Genomic DNA, 23,722 nt, shown 5'->3' with positions numbered 1-23,722 from the left:
ATAGCTAACATTATACCTAAAGCATGTATTTGTACTTTACCTTAATTTTGGGGCGATAGTGAATGGGCCGACCTGATTGTAATTTCTGATTGTAAGTTATAGCTGCTTGTATCTTAGCTTACAGTTCCTTTGTGAGGGGTGTGTTGATTGTAAGGCTACGATCATGATCCTAGCGATTTACAATCAACTTAGGCTTATATACACTCTTTTTGTGCATAGATCTGCAGATCATACACCTTCTGGTGTTCTTGAAGGAATGCAAAACTGAGCACATGGCCACAAGAACATCGTCTACTGCTTATAGTCCCCAAGTCCCCACAGACAGTGAGAGCAGTGGAACCTCCAAATTCCGGCCTTAGGCCGATTTTAAACCCAACCTCGCGTGTAAGAAAACTCATGCCTTGGTCTGATACAGTAATTGCCCAGCATTCTTTGTATTTATTTATTTCATTGCAATGAATGAATGAATGATTATGGTTTAAGGCAACATCGGAAATAATTCTGCGCTGTCGTGGCGTGAACAAGTTGAAAGCCAGAGGCGGAAAATGGTTTTTGATAAGCTAATGAGAACATCCAAATCAGTTAAAACCAGAACACCAATATGTTTTTATAATGTTTAATCTAGTAAACACTATATGTATATATCTATATGTAATAATAAAATAAAATATATATTTTCTGATATAGGCCAATGGCCCTCAAAATACTTCATTGGTGAGTAAAGTTTTAAAGTCAGTTTTAGGTTTGAGTAAAACTGAAGCCAACTGAATACAACCACCCTTCTTCCAGTAGGCATACCTAACAAACTTCTTGGGGTAAGGCCTACCTGACAAACCTGGTGCAAGGCTTATCTGACAAACCTCCTTGTGAAGGGCCTACCCGACAAACCTCCTGGTATACGGTAGAAGACAAACTAGTGAGTGATGGATCTGAACACGATACCTCACTAGAAAAAACACCAATTGTCCCAAGCAAGAGTCACCCCTAAGACGAGTTTGCCAGTGACAAATTATACCGCACGCTTAAGATTCTCGTTCTGAAGAGCACTTTCACAAAACTTGAAAGCGGGTGTGGCGATAAGGTAAGAATTTGAAAGGCATCTTACCCAACAAATCTGTGTTCAAAAATATTTTCCTCCATTTTTCATTTGTAAAACATATACAGGGTGGGCCAATAAAATGTTACCATTAAGAAATTCCTGCCATTTCAACAATAATTAATATATTTCTTTCAAATTCAGGTGAATCCTAGATGAGGCCTTAGATTTTTATCCAGAAGCATCAGAATGGATCCAGCTACTCGATATACGGTGCAAGAGAGGATTAAGATTGTGGAAGCTTATTTCGCTACAAATTCGGTAGTTCTCACTCAGAGACAATTCAGAAGGGACTTTCCGGGGAAAAATCCTCCCAGTAGACTGACAATCAGGCGTCTGCTAGAAAAGTTTAGAGAAACAGGTAGTGTTGGTGATAAAAATAAAGGACACAGTGGTCGGCCACGGTCTTCGAGGACAGATAACAATATTGAGGCTCTGAGACAACGTTTGGAGGAATCACCACGGAAATCAACGAGACGTTTGTCACAGGAGGTCAATCTCTCAAGGACAACTGTTAGACGGATAATGCACCAAGATCTCCATCTGTTTCCCTACAAAATTCAGATTTTACAATCTCAGACTGCAGCAAATAAGGAAGAGAGACGAAACTTTTGTGTTAACATCAGTCAGCGCATTGAAAACCAGCCTAATTTGCTGGACTTGATCTTTTTTAGCGATGAGGCACATTTCCATCTCAGTGGACATGTTAATAAGCAGAATATGAGATTCTGGGCCCAGGGCCAACCTCATGAACATGTTGTTCGCCCCCCAAGTACCGAAAAAGTTACTGTGTGGTGTGCTATTGGTAGGAGTGAAATAATCGGGCCGTATTGGTTTGAAGACGAGCGCGGACGTCCAGTGACAATCAACACGGAGCGATATGTGGAAATGATGAGGAGGAAATTTATCCCAGCGCTACGGAGGAAGCAAGGGATTGACATGAACACTGTGATTTATCAGCAGGATGGTGCAACCCCACATTGCTCGAATGTGTCATTGGAATACCTCCGGCGGTATTTCCCTGGAGACAGGCTTATCTCGCGTAGAACTGACAACCCATGGCCGGCACACTCCCCTGATCTTTCCCGAGCTGATTATTTCCTTTGGGGTGATTTGAAAGAAAGAGTCTATGCCAACAATCCGCAGACAATAGAGGCTCTGAAGGCGAACATTCGTCAGGAATTTCGGAGGATTCCATTGGATATGTGTGACCGCGTTATCACAGACTTCAATGTTCACGTAGCTACTGTGATTCAGAGGAGAGGCGCGTGGATTGAACACGTTATTAATTATTGATCTTTACTCAGAAATAGAGACAAAAATAGGTGATATTTGGTATCAAACAAAAATTTTGTTCTCCTGTGACAGATTCATGAAAAGATATGTAACACATATTCTCACACAAAAAAGTAGTGGGCGATTAGAAATGGTAACATTTTATTGGCCCACCCTGTAACATGTGAGTGTATATGTGTTTGTAACGGGGTATCAGTTTTAGAATTGCTATATGTGTTACGGTCAACTAATGAAAAGGGTTTGAAGTGTCCTTTTTTCAGAAAAACATAGGATGATGACCAGTGTTCACCAAGTTGACAGTTGATTGTCAGACCTGTCGATTGCGCTCTGTCAAACACACCGTTTGTTATATACTGCTTCCTGCCCACTTGCAGTTTTTTCGTAACTTTTTTCATTGATTATTGGAAACCTTTAGGCATCTTCATTTACGAAAATGTCACGAGAAATATGACTTACAAAGTTTCATGAACCTGGGCCTGTATATATAAAGGAACTTCAGTCTTAAGTCATAAACTGCAAGTCTTTAAAAATCCTGACTCAGAGCATGAAAGAAAGTACATGTACATTGCCGTGCAGAAAAGAATCAGAGTGCACATTTTAAACACTCTGGAGCGAAACATCTTAATTGTAGCTGAAGTTTTGACCTAACTCTTAAGACGTTTGATTAATACGGGCCCTGGTGCCTGGTACACAAAGTTGTCATTGACTTAAGTCATGCTCACACTTGTGATATTATTCCTGAATTTAGATTCAAACTTCTCTAATTTTCAGTTCTGTCTTGAAAGCCCAGGGCAAATCTTGCAGTGAAAAAAAATAAAAATTTCTTAGGTAACTCAACGCAGTAATGTCTTTTTACGTTTAAGGACTTATTGCAGCACTCAGAGGCTAGAGCAAGAACGCAGGACTGGTTGCCCTGGTGTCCAGATAGTGTGACTTGGTCTGGTGTCATGTCTGGTGTCTTCGTTATGATACTTCAATGCAGTCAGCATATTGGCGGCATGGACTCGCCCATCTTCAAGAAGACAAAGTATATGTACACACTCCTAATGACTCTTCGTCGTCATGAATGATAACATTGTCAAGTTGGACGTAAAACCCCAAGCATAAATGCACTCGCAGATGCACAAATATTTAAAGGTGGGGAATGTAACTCACAATTTATTGTCTAGAACTCTTGATAACAGACCAAGGATTTCTGTGCCTTCCGATCAGAGATCCATTTCAGGGTGATGATTTTGTGCCAGTAATTTTCCACCACTGTTGGATTTCTGTTGGAATCGACCAAATCGATTATTTCCTCTGATTATAGATAAAAAGTAAAAGATCTGGTTTTGAATTTTGTCTTACATTGTTCACTGCTCTGTTCGACTGAGAGCAGCTTTGAGGTTCCGCCAGAAGATGATCTGTGCCTCCGGATCAGCGCTCCACTTCAGGAAGGTGATCTTGTGCCAGAGGTTTCTCAGCGCCCTCGGCATCTGACGAACTGAAATATCCTCCATCAGTACACACAATATGATGTCGTCTCGGCCTTCTTCCAGACACTTCATGCCGGCGTACTCAATCTCAAGAGGACCGTACGTTGAATCCAGAAAGGCAGGACTGATGATCAACAAAATCTTGCGACTCTCTTTCATTTTTTCCACGATGTTTTCATGAATGGGTTTTCCGGGAATAAAATCCCTGTCGTGAACGCACAGCTGGACCGGATCATCCACTAACTCAAGTTTTGGTCGTAATTGTCGGATGACCCATTCGTACTCGTCAGAAGTATAAGCCACAAAGGCGTCGTAGATGTACTCGTGGTCAACAAACATGTTCTCAGGGGGCGTCAGTTTAGTATACAGCCAGTATCTGAGGTTTAATCGGTAACGATTTACCACAACAAACAGCAAAACTACGAATATTAAAACCAGGATACCAACCACTGATATTATCAGGTAAGTATGACTGACACATTTGACTTGAAAGTCCATTAGCTGTAGTTTTAGGGAGTGCAGAGTCACCCAGGTTCCGTTGGACAAGAGACACTTGTATTTGTCTACATTATCAAAGTGTTTTGTCCTTTGCAGTAGCCATTGGACAAATATGACCGTTTCACAAGAGCATTGCAATGGGTTGTCTCCCATTAATACCTGGAAAGGTTGCCCGTATTCAGCTTGCGCGATCCACATGTCCAATTGTTTCATTTCGTCCAAACGAAAATGGGTGAAGGCATTGAAACTTAAGTCAAGTTTTTTAAGTGTAGAGAGATGGTACAGGGTGAGGGGTAATCGCTGCAATTTGTTTCTCGACAAGTTAACGAATGTCAGCTTCTGATTTGTAACGAACAACTCTGAATCTAAGTCCGTAATCATGTTTCTAGATAAGTCGATTTCTTCCAGCGCCTCCAAGTAATTAAACATGGCTGGTTTGGCTTTTATGTTTACGACTGAATACATATTTGGACAACTAGACAATGACAAGGTAGTCAATTTACGAAAATTTTGGAAAAAAAATGAAGTTATCATTTTGCATCGTGCCCCGGAAATATCGAGATGAGACAGATTGGGAGTTTCGCTGCCGAAGTTTGTGGAGCATAATTTTAGATTGATGTATGCCGCTCCGAAATAACGAAGATTCGGCGCAAGTATGACGGCTGAATATCCCTTTGCGACAAACCAATCTTCACATCCACTGAAACTAAACCATGCCAAGCTTGGCGGAAGTATAATAAACGCGGAGTTGTTCCTTGAAGATTGCCATGGTGTACTATTGATCAGATCTTCGGTTCTTGAGCTGCGGTACCCACTTCGGCTGAAATCCAGGTACGTTAACCTGGGACTGTTTCGGAGGTATTGCATCAGTTGTGATGGCCAGACGCTGAGCCTGTGCTCTGACATATTGAGGTACACCAGGCAATCTAACCGAAGTCGTACCGGGTTGTCCGAACGCTCATCGTAAAAAATAAAGTTCCGAGAGAGGTCCAGGGAATCCACACATATCTTACTCAAGTGCATGAAGTCAACGGCTTCCAACTTGTATCCTACGTGAGCAATGTCACCGTTAACATTTTCCATATTGATTGTTGTCATGTTAAATGGAGCGCCCTGAAGAGATAAAAGTGAATTGCGCAGCCCAAGCTGCACGTTAAAGCTAAGGTCCAACACTTCCAGAGAGCTCAAAGGGTAGAATGCCCGGCTTTCAATTATTTTAATTTCACATTGGGCTAGGGTTAGTTCTTTGATTGCAATCCCTTGGAAAATCACAAATGTTTCATTCTTGATGGTTGACCACTCGCACTTACTAGGAAGCGAGGCCTGAATAATTTCGCCCTCAAACGTAGAAATCTTTGTCAGTTTTGTCAACTCTTCAAAGCCAACGCCAAATGTAAATTCGTGTGGAAAGTCAAAGAAGAGAGTAGTCAGCTTTTTAAGTTTATTAAAAGCAGTATCTATTCCTTGCCAGACATCTAGATCAAGGTATTGTTGTATACATATCACTTCCAAACTGACAAGAGGTTCAAAAAGTCCGATCAAAAGTTCAGGATTAATTTCTAGCTCGCTGTTTGACAGGTTTAAGGAAATAAGATTTTCAAGTCCAAAAAAAGCAGCGGGCTGAAGGACGTCCAGTAGATTATACGACAGGTCCAATGTTTGTAGCTTCGGCACCTTTACAAATGTTCGATTTTCTACGAATAAAATTCCATTAAAGCTCAAGTCAATTCCACGAAGATCGGCAGAAAACAACTCTGTAGGCACAGACCGTAATTTCTTACGTCTGCAGTCAAGCCAGTTTGTGGTTTTGTCATAATGGCATTCAGAACAGAACGATCCACTCAGCGAGGTCAGGAAAACAAATACGGCGGCCTTGGAACAACGCAGCATGATGAAGGCTAGTCTCCTTGACACACCTTGATCTTGTAAAAACCTTTCTTCTCATAGAACCTGCAACGGATTAAAACCAACTGAGCGATCATGTTAACTGCGATTGCAAGTGGGCTTATCGTCTACAGCAACGCGTCAATACGGCATTTTTGAATTTTGATATTACGACATCGTGGTGATGTCCCTTTGTGACGTTTCGTTTTGCGGCAGGGTAGGGGAAATAGGAGAGTTTCGAGTTGGAATTCTTTTGCTGTCAAGTGTAAAAACAGTCCTACTGTGTCATGTGACTTTTTGTGCCTGGGAAGGTCTTCCACCAACCTACGGATGGTTGTGGGTTTCCGCCAGACTCTGCCCGGTTTCCTCCCACCATAATGCTGGCCGCCGTCGTACGAGTCAAATATTCTTGAGTTCGGCGTAAAACACCAATCAAATAAATGAAATAAATAATACATATGACTTTTTTAACGATGTGTTAGGCAACCTTTGTTGGCATTAATATTCTGATCAACTGTCTGACCCTGCTCCTTAAGCACAAATGTCACATCTTTCACAAACGCACCTCAATTTTCTCCATCATTTGTCTACTCTAAATTACTTTTTATGGCACTTTTATCAGAAGCACATGTTGTAGTAGATGTGGTCAAAAATATTTGCCTAACATTTTTGACAGGCCACATTATACAGTTTGATTTTCTCTACGTTTATCGAAACTCCCCTATTATTTCACTTTAAAGAGGCTATCCTGTCTGCTAATCCATTCATGTAAAGCTTCTGAGATTTGTAAGAATTGAAACAATGAGGATCTATCAGCGAGCCGGCAGCGACGCTGCAACCACCTTGACATCACTTTATTGACGTCATATGTTTCTTTCCCAGCTCATCATGATGGCTTAACATTACAGACAGTACGACGTTACAATAGAAACTAATGCATTGTAACAGTGTAAACGTTACGCTACAGTGCATTCTTGACGTAACAATGCCTCGAAATCCTGCTTCACACTAGCGCCACCTCAAGGGATGATAAAATATACCGCCTCCTCACAGTAATCTGTTAAACCACACAACTGACACCTAGTTACAGACTACAAAGAAATGACCACAAGGTTACCATCGATAAATTCACAAAAAGTGCAACTTTATCAGTCTACATACAATATCTTCAGAATATGCTCAAACAAGCCTTGCAAACATAAGAAAAGGTTGAAAAATCACAGTACTTTAAGTTTTCACTTACCGACCCCTTTGAAGCCTGAAGACTTTCAAAGCTGGAAATACTGTGGAATTTATTTAAACGATCTAAAGTTCACTCATACGGAAATATTTTTTTAAAATATTCAGGTAATTCAATAACTTAATTCCTGTTTAATCTAATCTAATTGGTCGGCACTTTTCCCTAATACCACACACGGAAACAATCCTCATTATTATAATTTAGGCAGAGCCGTAATTATCTGAATTTTATAATTATGGGCAAATTATAATAAAATAATGACTAAATAATTATGACGGATTCTATTACCCTTCGATTTCTTTTTATTACATACAACGCACTGCTTGGCTCTATGCCAAGTGCACATTATCTGGGTCGCTAGATATCCCCATCACGAGACAGAAGCATTTGGCTTCTGGACGGGTCTATTGTAGTTCTATGGGTAGATAGAGGTTGTTGTTTACATTGAATAAAGCAGACGACAAATATAAACAAAGAAATAAAATGGCTATTTTTTCTGTCGGAGCGGACGTTTATTTTAAAGAAGAAAAGTATCAGGTTACAGATAATTTAAAGCCCATAGGGACGTTCAAATGCTACACAGTAAGAGATAATAATGGTTTCACGATAATTTTTTTTTTACATACGGACGTGATAATTCTCCCTCCGAGTTTTCTTTCAGCGGCCTCTCCCAATCGTCCCAGTCGACCACAAACCATGGTATGGCAATCAACCAATGGGTCTAAAAAAGATCGGATCCAGCTGAGTGAAACATGTGCACGAGGCGGGTTTAATGTACTTTGTACAGATTGTGTCATTACAAATTTTATACGAGAAACAAACGTATTTTTTTTATTATTCTATCCTAGTCGTTAAGCACGTCCTTAATATACTACCGGGCAAAAGCCAACACCACATTGCCAGAACATTCAATTGCAGTCAAGCCACCACCAGCAGACTGTTGGGTCGTTACCGCCTAACAGGCAGGACAAGATCGCCCAAGATCGGGCAGCCCAAGTGTTACAACGCCTGGCGAAGACCGGTACATCAGCACAATCCACCTGCGTAACCGGTTTGTGACGGCGACGTCAACGACGGAAACGGCACTGGGACACCCGATCAGCAGACGCACAGTCTTACGACGACTCCGCGTGAGTGGGAACTTAGCCTATCGTCCCTTCCGTGGAATGGCATTGACTCCTCTACACCGTCAAAACAGGCTGCGTTGGGCAAGAGTTGTACGTCGATGGCAGCGACGAGACTGGGAAAGGGTGCTGTTCACTGATGAAAGCCGATATAACCTCTTCAGAAATGATGGTCGAATTCGTGTGTATCGACGCAGGGGAGAGCGATTGGCACAAAACTGCATTCAGAATGTCCACCCTTTTGGTGCTGGTAGGGTGCTTGTATGGGGCGGAATTTGTGGACAGGTGAGAACGAGATTGGTCATCATCCAGGGAAATCTGACTGGCCGAAGACACCGAGATGAAAAATTGGAACCTGTTGTGGTGCCATTCTTGCATCAAAAGCAAATGGGCATCCTTTTGCAGCAGGACAATGTACGACCTCATACCGCCAGAGCTGTACTAAATTATCTGGACACCGATGCCAGCACGATCGCCGGGCATGAATCCCTTATAGCATCTGTGGGATCATCTTGATCGACGTCTGAGACAACGCGTCCCTCCTCCACAAAACAGGCAACAGCTCGAAAAGGCTTTATTTGAGGAGTGAAACAGAATTCCTAGTGACATCATCCGGCGGCTGACGACTTCCTTGAGGAGACGTATTTTGGCTTTAATTGATGCAATGGGTTCTCACACACGCTACTAACGATCTGCCTTATGACATGATAGGACATTAGGTACACCTTTTTTTAAGGGAATCCCTTTACTTGCATTTGTGTAATTTTTTTTAGATTTACCCCATGCCTTCTTTACTCGGCCTGACAGCAAGTGTAATATCCATATGGCTTTGAATTTATAAACAGAACTTGGAAAATGGTTTATTGCAATATAATGCTTATCATGTTGATACTGTCTGTCTTTATTTCTCTTTCTTGTGGTGCTGAACAAGGTTATACGTTTCTTTTGCCCGGTAGTTTATTTAGCATCGCATTTTAACACCCCCGGTAAAACACATTATGGTTTCGTCGAGAATTAGGTCATGCCCCTTTAGAACGTTCGGTTGAACGAAAACAACGTGCCAGGGAAAGTGGGGGTGTTTTTTGCTGTTAATCTATACCGCAATGGCGTTTTTGTTATAAATACGAAAACATTTTGCTGCTACCAAGGTAATAGAATAGAAATAATGTTCACGTCAGGGTAGTCTAACGGTAGTTTTACATCAAATCGATGTGGAAGAGTTTACAAATTACCCTGACGCGAACATTATTTCTTAATTTTACTAAACATTTTTGAATGCCGACTGTTTTGTTGTTGTTCACCGCCATGCAATCTTGAAATAGTTTTGCCAAATCAAAATAAGCTTTTTGAGAAAAAGACTTAATACCAGTTCTGTAGTAAAGATGGATGGGTCGGCTAGCTGGATTAGGGTGGTGTAGGGAGCGGCGTTGAGCTGCTTGGTTTTAAACTGAAGAACATATGAGGCGCATTTGAGTCGCTGTTCTCGTGTTGAGCTTAGACGAGAACGAAGTTTGGAATGAGAAAATTTAACACGAAATCACTGTTCGGAAACGAGAATTTCACGCCCCATTTTTCCGAAGTTGGAAAGGGGAGTAACGAAAACGACATTAAGCGCCCTCTGTGTTGTTTGTGCACTTAAGCCAAAAACATTCGTATCGACTGCACATACTAATGTGGATTTAAACACATGAGATGTGATTCAGTCACAGCCCTCTGGCTCTATTATCAAAGTCTACACAATCGATGACTCAGTATTACTAAGTATGGAAGCTGTATGAGGACATCTCGCACCACGGCGCTTATGGCACCGTTCTCTTGTCGCGGGCCACGACTCGTGGGGTCCACGTGATGTAGAAATCCTGCTAAAAGAAATTGACATGTGTTTGTCTGGGTCATTCTTAAACCTTACACAACACTCATGAAATGAATTATGAAACTTCCTCTCCGGGTGTATATACGCGAAGAGATATGGTAGCAACCTGCGCATGATCCTGAGTTTCCCATGGGCTCTGTCCGATTTTCTTTCACTACAAAGCTGATCACCGTCGTATAAGTGAAATATTCTTGACTATGGCGTAAAACACCAAGGTCCGAAGTTTTAATCACATCTAATGTAAATCTTGCTAACACTTTACATGTTTATTTTTGTATTAAAGTGTTTATCCGATGATGATCTTCTATAAAAACTAGTGCTCAAAAGAAAGTATACACCAAAACAAATACATAAAAATCGCGCAAAGTAAAAAATTGAGAAATTATCAATGATGAGCCCTATTACCCGTGTAAACGCCGATCTATCCAGGGAACAAACTGGCCCAACAAAGCAAGATTTGCCTAAACTTAGCATAAAATCGAGAAATGGCCCTTCCACGTGTAACACGAAATGAAGGTGCATTTTGGCGGTATAAATGAGTCGACGGGAAACGTTAGGAACACATTCGCCAGAAAAACACCAGAGGTATGCCACGTTTGAGCCAAGTTGAGCGAGAGAGAGCTGTCGGCATGGCCCAGCAAGGAGCGACCAACGCCGCCATTGCCAGAACCTTTGGTTGCACAAGAGCAACTATCGTCAGACTTATGAAGCGACCCCGGCAGACAGGCGTTACATCCGACAGGCCTAGGAGCGGTCGACCACGCGTCACCTCCCCCTCTGAAGATCGACACATCCGGACCATTCACCTCCGCAATTGGAACGTAACGGCAACGTCAACGGCGGCGACGGCACTAGGGCACCCGATTAGTCGACACACAGTTAACCGTCGACTACGTCAACACGGTATTAGGGCACGTCGGCCGTATTGTGGAGTTTATCTGACGCCTCAAAATCAACGTCGTCGGCTGATATGGGCCAGGCGCCTTCTACGCTGGCAGAGGCGTGAATGGGCACGGGTTCTCCGACGAGAGCAGGTTTTGCCTATACAAAAATGACGGTCGGGCTAGGGTATACAGGCGTGTAGGAGAACGTTTGGTGCCAAATTGCGTTCAAGCAAGTTCGAGCGTTTGGAGGTGGTAGTGTGATGGTGTGGGGAGGCAACTGCGGCGATCTGAAGACGATGCTGGTGGTGATTCATGGGAACCTCAATGCTCGCAGAATGAAGTTTTACGACCGGTTGTAGTGCCATTCATCCACCAACAGCAAAGAGGAATTTTGTACCAGCATGATAATGCAAGACCTCATACTGCAAGATTGACGAACAACTTTCTACAGAACGCCAAAATCGATCTCTTACCATGGCCGGCATGTTCCCCCGACCTCAATCCAATTGAGCACTTGTGGGACCACCTGGGCAGACAAGTCAGAAGACTGCCAGTGCCACCTTGTTGAAGAGTGTCTCCAACAAGAATGGCAACGAATCACACCTAACGTCATTCGACGCCTGACGTCATCGATGCGGCGACGTGCTGTGGCCTGCATCAATGCCAATGGAGGCCACACTCGCTACTGAGCATGATTTGAATGACATTTCCAGAGGGAAAAATGCTTCATTTGAATTTTGCAAATGTGTAAATATTCTGTTGACACCATATCTCTTTGACTGACCATCAGACCAAACCTTCACCATTTAATGAACTGTATGTATGGACGTTTCAGGTGAAATGGAATATTCTTATGGAATTAAAAATAATTTCAAATATATTTCTTTCCGTTTTTATTTGATGTCTGATCAAACAGCTGTATACTTTCTTTTGAGATCTAGTCTATATATATATATATATATATATATATATATATATATATATATATATATATATGTTTAATCACTAGTCGAGATGTTAAGGTAGCTAAAAAATTTTTATTAATCCATATGTTTGGCATAGTTTATCAAAAAGATCTAGTCATTTTAAACAAGTCGCTTGTTTGATCTCGGTCCATGTTACCCTTTGTCAGTTTGTTATTGTGTTAAAGTGTTTGTAAAAACGGATGTGTAAAGAGACGGATGTGTAATGAGACTTTAAACTTGCGATACAACTGACATACAAAAGCAGTGTGTGTATTCACAGGCACTTGGTTCACGAATTTACATCCTTCCTGTTGCAATGTTGATGAATTTCGTATAATTACTTTGAATAAGGCTGTTTCGTTTTCGTTTTTCAAAGCTTAATACAGCATTCTCAAATTTTCAGTGGTTTTGATTTAAACGCTACAAACTAGCTCAGTAAACATGTAACTGCTCTGTTAATATTAATTGATTTTTTTAATTGTTTTTGCCGACGTGGTTGAAAGTTGACTTCCACGTGACACAGGGAATACGTTTCGCCGCTAATTACTATGTTTATTAGTTAAACACATCGTTTAATTATGACCAGCTCTACGTCACGCGCAAGTTGAAAAAAAAATTAAAATTAATTTCGGGACTTTCTTTTTGAATTTATGAACAAGAAATGTGTAATTTAAATCGTCTTATATCACCAAAGCAAAAGGCCGATAGTCACATCAATTTATTTTTCAAAATGCCCAAAGAATTTTTCATTTCATTTGGGGTAACATATCACAACAACAACAAACAATCAGGCAACAACCACACCATGTCTTACCCAGGCTTATTCTTTTGAAAAACAAACCGTATTTCATATTAATTTTTACCTTTAACATTGCATGTTTTATGTTTTTTTTGGGCCATTCACAGAAGGACAGAGCTTGAGGAACACAAAAGTTTTTTAAAATTTCAAAAAGGCTTCTTAGGTGTTTTGCTGCGGTTTTACTTTAATTCTGAATGGATTCCTGATTGCAAAATACTGTTTCGGTGTTAAACATACGGCCACGTCAGAAACTTAGGTACTTTAGTGACAAGTAGGTTTCTTATTTAATCTAAAATGCTTTTTGAATTCTTTCAGTTTAATTCATAGATTTTCTTCGCCAGCGTGACAATGACTTATGCTCTAAGTACTTATCTAATTCTACTTCTTTAATTTCAGATATACTCCAGCTTCAGTGTGACCGGGGCTTATATTTTGTGTGCCTTCTAAACATCATGACCATTTCTGATTGATTCCTCTCTTATATAACGCCTTTCCTGCATCTTTCTATATCCTCCAACTTTTATGTAACATCTACATGTATCTGTCCATGTCTATGTGATACTCTGTAAATGCATTTTTATTTGCGAGTATAAACTTTCGCGGGTTTGGTAAGAAGACACATTCGCGGAAATCAGCTTTGGCGGATCTTAGTAGAATTTTTGAACAACTGATAAACGAAAATCAAACTTTAATACAGAAACGTCAAGTAATAAAACAACTCAAGCATTTAAGTAACAATGTTCTCATTTAAACTTGTTTGTATCTGTGAGATGTGACAAAAATGCTATACAATACAGTAACTTGATCTAACAAAGTTAATCCTTCTAAGCTTTTAATCTTTTGAAGACTGTTAAGCTTTATAAGACGAAGCCCTTAGCTGCTCTGTGAGCAAATATTCGTGTCACTCTGGGAGACGACGAAGGATTACATGTGATATAAATAAATCCCACTGTTTAATTCTCATGCATCAGAAGTGTAAGAGAAACTTTGAGTGAACTGTCTGAAACTTCCATTTCATAATGATGATTTCCATGAAATTTACTCAAATCTGTGACAGTTCACTCAAAGTCTCGCGAGACCCATGAGTGATTATCTGGCCAGTTGGAAAGGTAACAACAACAACATATTTCTATGCTAACGGAGCAGCTGATTACATCGGTAGCAGTAAAGCTCTCTACCGCATTGTTTAAGCAGTTTTTTTTCTGCCAAACCGCATGACTATTTTAGTCATGACTTGTAAAAGTTATCACAAGGGTTCCAATAATTAAAAGAAATTCTGCAGTTCACTTTGTGATTACATGTGCTCTCGTCACCATGGCAACACAACCACTGCCTGGGTGCTTTGAATGATACATAAATTTTGCATAAAACATTAAATGACATCCTGCTTCTTCCCTTGATAATTACATGTGCTCTCCTCACCATGACAACAGAACTACTGAGTGAACGAGGTCTTCTTACTCTAAACATCCTTACATTCCTGTATCTATTTATAACCTAAAATATATGCATAATGAGAACATGTGTCAGAAATTACCGAGATGTATATACACGTAATGAGAGAGACAAACAGTGAGTAAGTGAGTGCTTGGGGTTTAATGTCGTGCTTAACAATTTTTCAGTCATATGACGACGAAGGAATCCTTAGAGTGCATGTAATGTGCCTGCCTGTTGTAGAAATGATTTCCATCGCTCTTTTATTTAGTGCTGCTTCACTGAGACGCCTTACCGAAGGCAAGTAAGCAAGTATACTGATACGGGTTGACCAGTCGTTGAACTATCCCCTTCATGCTGAACGCCAAGCGAGGAAGCTACAAATTCCTCTTTTATTTATTTTTTTTTAATTTATTTATTTGATAGGTGTTTTACGCCGTACTCAAGAACATTTCACTCATACGACGGAGGCCAGCATTATGGTGGAAGGAAATCAGACAAAGCCCGGGGAAAACCCACGACCATCCGCATGTTGGTGGCAGACTTTCCCACGTAAGCCGGAGAGAAAGACAGCATGAGCTGGAATTTCCTCTTTTGAGGTCTTAGGTGTGACTTGACCCAGGATTGCACATGTGAAGAAATCTACGTCTCTTGTAAATTTCCGCAGGATCAGCCGTCTTCAACATTAATCTGTCTGGGTTTATAAACTGAACCAGATAAGACACAACAAGGCAAGGAACACGTGTTATAGCCTGAGAAGATACGTTAAAACATTCATAAAACACAAAAGTGTGTGAACGAGGAGGGGGGCGGGGTGCCCACAACACACCGTTGCACATAAAGCGATGTCTACTTCCAATTTACATGATATGCACGCCTTATGTGGCATACACTCTAGAGTGCTCTACGCTTGCTTTACATAAATGTCACCACTATGACAACCTTGACCTTTGGAGATTGTGAAAGGCCCACAGGCTTGTTTGGGCCTAGCCTCACCACTGGTGTCACCTTGGGGAACTTTCATCCGGCATACAGCAATGTAATGTGTTCAGGTGACTATAATAGTGTTATGTCTGATTTAAACCAAGAAAATTGTATAAAGTTTGATTAGAAACAATGACTGACACGTAGTTTTTATCTGACATCACTATCTGCCTTACCACCATAATCCCGGTGACCTCGGCGTTGTCCAAGATTTTGTACAAAATTTACTAGTGATGGCAGTGACGTGAAGCGAACACTGGGAGAGGAGCATGCGCTATAAGGAGCATGGTACTGTGAAAGGGCCGTAATTTTTGGAATATTCATCATGGTATTTCACTGAGACAGCACGATAAGTATTTCTGCGTATAGAAGGGTCTGCTGCATTATGACATTTGTGGTGTGACACAAATAATCTTCAAAAAGGAGGTTAAACGACAAGTAAGCCAATGCCGTGTGAAGGAACATTTTTTTGTCTGTGTAGATGTCAGTTGCAATTGCGGTGTTTAAAATGTGACGATTTAGGTGTATATGAAGCATATAGTATGACTGATGATAATTATTTACACGTCATTCGCTGCGCTGCTATCAAATGGAGTCGTGAAAATTGCCTAACTTTGGTTTACTTACAGACTGAGCAGAATGTAATGACTAATGACGTTAGTAGGTTAGAAGATGGTTTCTGCTCTATGATCAGTACGCAATATATAACTTCTACCAATCAGATCTTTCTAGGGATTTTACAAAAAATCGGTCAGTACATTCATATGTTAAACGCTTTCAATGTTTCAGTCTTAAAACGGTACTTGAATGCGCATCGTTAAGGCTACGACCAACAAATTTTGACTAAAACCTAAGACACACGCCACTTAAATCAATTTTAATATAAACGATTAATTCATTTATTTTTATAACGCAAGTGACGCCTGAGGTGCACATGGTCAATACAACAACAACATGACACTACTGTCATTGGCCTGAATTTTCAGGTGGGTCTGTGGCGCTTGAGACTTTACATGGGCTCAAGTGTAGTTTCAAGTCGAGAAATGCCTACACAAATGTAGAGATCAGTTGTGCATCTTGTAAATATTTTCCTACAGCTTATTACGTTCACATCATGGAGGAAAGTGTTAATGGCGCACTATGTTAAGCCATAAAGAAGGAATATAAACTAAAAGCTTAATTACAATGTATGCCATTTAGGCAATTTACTTACAGTCTAACTATACGAAAAGGAAATTACTGGGTACAATGAACACTTATCCCATCCATAAAAGTAAAACTTTTAACTTTGCCAATTAGGTATTGATTTTGAACTCTAATATTATTCACGACTCTGCCTGGCTAACAGCAGCTTTGAGATTTCGCCAGAAAGTGATCTGTGTCTCCGGATCAGCCCTCCACTTGAGGAAGGTGATCTTGTGCCAGAGATTCCTCAGTGCCCTAGGCATCTGACCAATTGGAATATCATCCATCAGAATACAGACGATGATGTCGTTCCTGCGTTCTTCCAGACATTTCATACCGGCGTACTCAATCTCAAGGGGGCCATATCGAGATTCCAGAAACCCCGGGCTGATGATCAACAAAATCTTATGGCTCTCCCTCGTTTTGTCCACAATGTTCTCATGAATGGGTTTTCCAGGAATGAAGTCTCTCTCATGGATACAGAGCCGGACCGGATCGTCCACTAACTCAAGCTTTGGTCGTAATTGTCGGATGACCCATTCGTACTCGTCAGAAGTATAAGCCACAAAGGCATCGTAGATGTACTCGTGGTTGACAAACATATTCTGAGGAGGCGTCAGTTTAGCGTACAGCCAGTATCTGAGGTGTAATCGATAAAGACACAGAGCGACATTAGCACCACATAAGTCAGAATACTTACCATACTTACCGAGATTATCAGGTAAGTATGGCAAATGCATTTTCCTTCAAAGTCTGCTAAGTAGGGCTGAAATGTTTTCAAGGAAACGCTGGTTCCGTTGGGGAAGAGACATTGATATTTCTCCACATTATCCAAGTGAGCCTTCCGACGGTAAAGCCATCCAACGAATAAGACCGTTTCACAGGTGCACTGCAATGGATTTCCTGCCAGCAGGAGCTGAAAGCGGCCTCCACTATTCGCCATCGACAACCAGGTGTCCAACTGCTCCATTTCCTCAGAGCGAAAGCTAGAAATGACATTGAAAGATAAATCTAGCTGACGAAGTCGATTAAGCTGTGTCAAGGCCCTTGGTAGACGCTGTAGTTTATTGCTTGCCAAATTAACTTGTGTCAAGTTTATGTTTGTCCTAAACAGCTTTTGGTTTAAATCTGACAGTTCGTTGCGAGATAGATCAATTTCTTCCAAAGCAGGCAGGAATTTGAAAGGTGGGGACTGCGATAGCATAACCTCTTCTATATACGGACAATCAGACAATTTTAGTGTGACGATCTCCTCAAGATTTGAGAAGTACAAATCCGACATTTCTCGGCATTTTGCCCCTGAAATATCGAGGTGAGTCAGTGTGTTCGAAAATCCCGAAAACGGGGAAAACCAGCATTCTTCAAGATTAATGTCCGCGGCCCCGAAATACCGCAAGCTTCGTGAAAATCGGAAATTAAATTGAACCGGCGCAGGGAACCAGTCTTCACATCCTGTAACAGAGAACGAAGACAGGTTTGGTGGCAAAGTAATGTACGGTACGGAAAGCTTTGTAGGCAATGGTGACGCCTGAGTAGGGCTAATACCATTCGATTTACCACAAGCGATTTTACTAAAGTCCAGGGTTTTTAATTTTGGGCTATTTCTCAAGCTCCAGATCAACGTTTTTGGAGTAAAATGAAACCCATGGTGAGACATGTTGAGACTTTCCAAGCAGTCCACTCGAAACTCTACAGGATTAGGCTGGCCGCGTTCATAGAAAATGTAGTTCTGGGAAAGGTCCACCGATCTCACACATATTTCACGCATGTACTTAAAATCACCAGTTTTCAACAATTTGTTTGCTCTAATTTCTTTGAATGACTCATATCTAGTGTTAACCATTGACATCTTAATGGCCGTCATGTTTATAGATCCTAGGCCTTTCAGAGACAAAAGTGCCCTCCGTAGCCCTAGCTTAACGTTAAAACTGACATCTAGCTTTTCCAGCGAGCCCAAAGGTTCGAACGCTCCAGTATGAATAAAAGTAATTTCACAGTTGACCAGTTGTAACTCCTTGACGACAACGCTTCGGAGCGCTTCAAACGTATCGTTATCAATACTCCATAACTCGCAATTACGGCGATGCGTATACAAAGACACGTCTATTTCATCTTCGGATATGGAAATTCGGGACAGTGATTTCCACCCATTTTCAAATTTGAACCTATGGGGAAAATCGAGGAACAACGTTGTAAGTTTCTTCAGCTGGCTGAGTAAACGATTTAGTCCTTTCCAGGAGGCGTATGCATATCTCTGAATTCGTAACACCTTTAAACTCACGAGTGGTTCGAAAAGTGTTGGTGAGGCATCGTCAAGAAAGGAAAGTTTATTGCTGGACAAGTTTACAGTAAGAAGATTCCGGAGTCCCTGAAACGTCCCTGGTGGTAGATAAAGTTTGTTGTTGGAGAGATCTAGAGTTTGCAACTCAGATAGAGCCGCAAAGGTCCCATTTTCAACCTCAGAAATGCTGTTCTGACTCAAGTCAATTTCACGCAGATAGACGGAAAGCTTTTCACTTGGTACAGACGTCAATTCTCCCCGTCGGCAGTTAAGAAAATGTCCCTTGTTCTCAAGACGACATGCCGATTGTCCCAGATTGCAGACCGAAGACAGAATAACAAAGATCGCGGTTGAGAACCTGATCAGCATGGTGACTGGCCACTGTGCTTTCCACTGCCCAACGTTGGGTAGTTTTCTGTAAGAGGGCAGAATTCGGTCCACACCGTACAATCCACGGAGAGGGCCTCTTGTGGCTGCAACAAATTAATAAATTCTATCATGTTAAATATGAACAAGAAAAAACTTAACATATATTATATATTGTGTGAACATAATTGTGAATTAGTCACATTTAAACTGTGCCTTATACGTTTATTTATTGATTTGATTTATTTCATTGGTGTTTTACGTCATACTCAAGAATATTTCAATTATACGACGTCGGCCAGCATTGCGACGGGAGGAAACCGGGAAACCCACGGCCAAACATAGGACTGCTGGCAGACCTTCCCAAGGGAGCTGGACTTGAACTCACAAAGACCCCTCGCTGGTGTGCTAACAAGCTTGTCCACGGAGGCCCCTATTGCGAAACCGAATTTAAGTTAGAGTTCAGTGGGTTTAGCCATGTTGTGTGTATTTAAATATTTATTTGGTTTCATTCATACGACGACCACCAGCATTAGCCGGGCATAGCCCGGGAAACACCTACGACCGGAGAGGAAGCTAGCATAAGGTGGACCGCATTAGTGGGAGGCTCCTGGGTCATTATGCTGTTATGTATAACAAATGTTGTTTAACAGCATGTAGAATACCGCCTTAAATCTGCTTTATTAAGGAATGTGCAGATTTTTAGAAGCTTTATCATTAAATGATAAGTGTCCAGATTTATTATTTTTTCATAAATAGCTACCCTTGTATATATTGTTAAATTGAACGCAAAAAATATTTCAATAGTTCACAATGATCTGAGTAATATGGCATTTAAAACCACTAGATATTGAGGCTGCTTTATGCTGTATTATGTATTTTTTTCCGCCAACGCTCAGTAGACTCCTCCGAATTACGTCATAAAGGTCCAACCTTTACGAGTTGTCAAAGCTTCGCCATTTAGTTCTGTGTTAAATACAGCTACAAGAGTGACAACAAGCATGTCGAATTTTTCCTCGAAATTGCTTGCTGTTCTACATACGGTTCTAAAACAGGTAGCCGAAGAACAATGGGGTTAGTTATAAGTTGTCAGACGATTTGGCCGTCAGAAAGACGTGGACAGCACAAGACGGAAGTATTTTGGGCCCACGAAAAACTGCCTTATCTACTCTCGCCATTTTACAGCTGACGGCTACGCGAGCAATACCGCTGAAACAGAAAGATTTCAACGCCACCTACACAGTGGTTATAAAATAATTTTGAGATAACTGAAATCTGAAAGCTAATCTCTGTAGACTAACGCCGACGTCCACACTGTACATGTATTTGCACTGTACACGACACGTACATTTTAACACAGACTAAAGCTATAGTTTACTTGGGCCATTCGTGGTTCAGTTGATTAGCGGGCTAGCGCTGCGTAATGACCCAGGAGCCTGTCACCAACGATGTCGCTGTGAGTTCAAGTCCAGCTAATGCTGGCTTCCTCTCCTGCCGTAAATGGGAAGGTTTTCCAGCTAACTGCGGATGGTCGTGGGTTTCTCAAGGGCTCTGCCCGTTTTCCCCCCACCACAATGCTGGCCAGTATGTAATACATGGCAAATGGTCACACGTAACTGGTGAATTACGGCCTCTGTTTTAAGCAGATTTGTGTCCAGAAGACATCCAGTCACACTAACAGACTGTAAATCATTCTCTGACATAACAGATTTTATGACCAGATTAACGGCATACAGCAGTTCTAGTCGACGTCCCTTCATTTAGAATGACTAGAAGTTTCCAAAGAACTCTTAAAAAGTTAAATTACCCACCTTTTCCCGTTGTTTCGCTTACGTCCAAACACCTTTAGGTCTCTTCTTGTATAGCTGTGGCTATTTTTCCTGGCAAGTCCATTATGAACGATATGCTGACAAGTCTAACATAATGTTCGACACCTCTTTTTTGTACACGCTTTCACTTTTGAACTGTAGTATGCCCCTACATCGGCAGTATTTAGGACATAAGCTACATGGTATAGTCAGATGATTAAGATTTATCGGAAGTCTATTTTTAGTGTCACTAAACACTCGACATATTTGCTGGTTTTCATCCTACAGCTTTACGCCTAAATTCACAGAAATGTGTTATTTATGCTAGTAGTATAGGGAATAGTTCTGGCACATCCTCCATTTGGCGAATGGAGGCTTCCAACCCCTTCTCGTGAAAAGATATAAATATAGTAGTATAGGGAAGGAGGGTTCTGGCGCACCCTCCATTTGACAAATGGAGGCTCCCAGCCCCCATTCCCGGCGAGGTCCAGAAGTTCTGGCACACCCTCCCCTTGGGGCCCTCCCCATAACAAATAGAGGCCCCCAGCCCCCCAGCGGAGGGTCTGGCGGCTATCGAAATTTCTTATTAGGTATACAGCGAATACAATGAATAATCATGGGATCTCCCGCGCTGGAAACGACCAGCCGGCCTATTTGGACGAAGTTAGTCGGCACGGTGCAAGACTTGCGAGGCTACAAAGAATCACCCACAGCATGCTTGAAGACGGCCGCGTCAACGCGGGCCGGTTGCTCGTGCTGAACCTCTTCTTCACTGAAGCACTTTGTGTATGGCATAGACCTATATATGGCCCCCAGCGACTTGCTTCTGCAGATCGGCCATGTGGCGAACTACAACAACAAAATCGTCGTGGCCACAGAGGACCAGAAGCTAGGCGCCAATGAGGGTGTGAACGTTGAAGTGCGCCCACTTTGCACAAGCGCGCACCTGACCACGGGATCGTTGAGCCACAAGAAAGCGTCCCACCACCCACCGAGCATGTTGCTGCCGCCGGAGGCAAACAAGAACCCCTATTTCCAAAGGAAAAGAATCACGATGCGGAGAAGACAGCCATCGTCGTCGCTGGGGCTGGTATCGGCTTACTGCTGCTGTGGACCATGCGTTAAATACTTGCGAACAGCCACGAGCATTAGGTCACCTACTGCGAGGACTAGAGCCCAGGCATTATCGGCCAGCCACCCAGCCGCTTTCCCGAGAAGGTTCAGTAGCCAGGACACGATACTGCCAATAATACCCGGAATTGCAGCGGCAGACTTCCCAGCCAGCTTGACAAGGGCGCGCACCAGGGACTGGAGATGCTTTTTCACCCATTCTTTAAGACCACGCCCGTCGGATGGAGGTGGTGTTGGCTGGATGCCCCCGCTGGACCCGCCAGTCAGCGCCAACTTTATCGCTAGCCCCAGTGTCGAGATCGCCATCCCAATTGCCGTGAGAATGGAGACCACGGTTATTCCCTGCTCCCGGAAGAGGGTGCGGACGCGCTCGGCCAGACTGGTATCCTTGTGTAGGATGCGATCGACCGTCTGCTTGATGCGGCGTATTTGAGTGCGCAGGGCTTCGGCCGTTAAAGAGGCTGCTTCGAGCCGGGCCACCCTCTCGTCCTCGAGATTCCTTATCCGGTCTGCGATCCGACGCCGGGAGAATTCATCAGTGGCCTCCTCCAACTTCTGTTTTTGTATTGCGATGTCCTTATTGAGACTTGACAGCTTGGCGAGGTTATTCGCGTGTTCGCCTTCCGAAGTCTGCAGTGCCTTGTCAAGCCCCAGAAGTTCTCGCATGGGAAGAGGAGGGTCGTTTATCGTTTCAAGAGCCCGCCCGACCTCACTATCCGTCAAGCTTGTTTCCAGTGTGTGGACAGCATCAGCGGTCTTTTTCGCTGGTTGGCTTAAATCCTCCAGCTCCATGGTATCTGCTTCGCCGGCCGCTTCGCCGAGTTCTGAACTCGCTGTCTCCAGGGCTGCGACTGCTGCCGGATGCAACGATGTCTGTTCTTTTCCAGTCTATAAAGCCCAGCCTCCCTTCCCCCCTAACAACATTAACCCCTCCTTTATTGGCGACTGTTGAGAGGGCTAGCGGTTCACCTGTTCGTTTGTTGATGATGTCCAGTGTGGGGTGGGAGCGAGTCGCAGACGCCCTTGGACAACCTTAAACTTCGTGTAATCGAGAAAAAGGCGGGTAAGGCTGGGATCCGCCTTCGCCAAGGCATCGTAATAATCATCCACGGCGGCCTGCGTCAGCTCTTGTTGAAGGTTTCTGGCGGCCGCACCCCGGTTGCTCGGGAACATCACCACCTGCACGGAGAGTGGTCTGCTCGTCGTCGATGTTGTTGTCCTCTTGGGCGTCGTCGAACGCCGGATTATCAAAGTCAAAGTCTGCCATAATCCTCGTATTGGACATTGCAAGGTATACCTTCAATACACACAATGGATACATACGGACGCAAGGTAAACCCTTTCAGAACACTCCGTAAGCCTAGGGGGGTACAACGTGTACGGCAGTCCTTGGTCGTCA

At 42.5% G+C, this 23,722-nt stretch overlaps 1 protein-coding gene and 1 pseudogene across 1 annotated transcript; both read right to left on the bottom strand.

Annotated features, from left to right (window-relative positions):
• Nucleotides 1-3,675: 3,675 nt before the first annotated feature.
• Nucleotides 3,676-6,309, bottom strand: LOC135464707 (toll-like receptor 4). Its single transcript, XM_064742211.1, has one exon. The coding sequence runs from the start codon at nucleotides 6,253-6,255 to the stop codon at nucleotides 3,745-3,747; it is 2,511 nt and encodes an 836-aa protein (XP_064598281.1). The 5' UTR covers nucleotides 6,256-6,309; the 3' UTR covers nucleotides 3,676-3,744.
• Nucleotides 6,310-16,877: 10,568 nt separating this feature from the next.
• LOC135464428 (toll-like receptor 2 type-2) lies at nucleotides 16,878-23,496 on the bottom strand (annotated as a pseudogene).
• Between the last annotated feature and the right edge of the window lie 226 nt (nucleotides 23,497-23,722).

Source organism: Liolophura sinensis, chromosome 4, assembly GCF_032854445.1.
Source record: "Liolophura sinensis isolate JHLJ2023 chromosome 4, CUHK_Ljap_v2, whole genome shotgun sequence".
Classification (NCBI taxonomy): Eukaryota; Metazoa; Mollusca; class Polyplacophora; order Chitonida; family Chitonidae; genus Liolophura; species Liolophura sinensis.
This window is presented reverse-complemented; position numbering and strand designations above follow the sequence as displayed.

Excerpts from the sequence above, each read along its gene's own strand:
- LOC135464707 (XM_064742211.1), bottom strand. The coding sequence starts at position 6,255 with ATGCTGCGTTGTTCCAAGGCCGCCGTATTTGTTTTCCTGACCTCGCTG.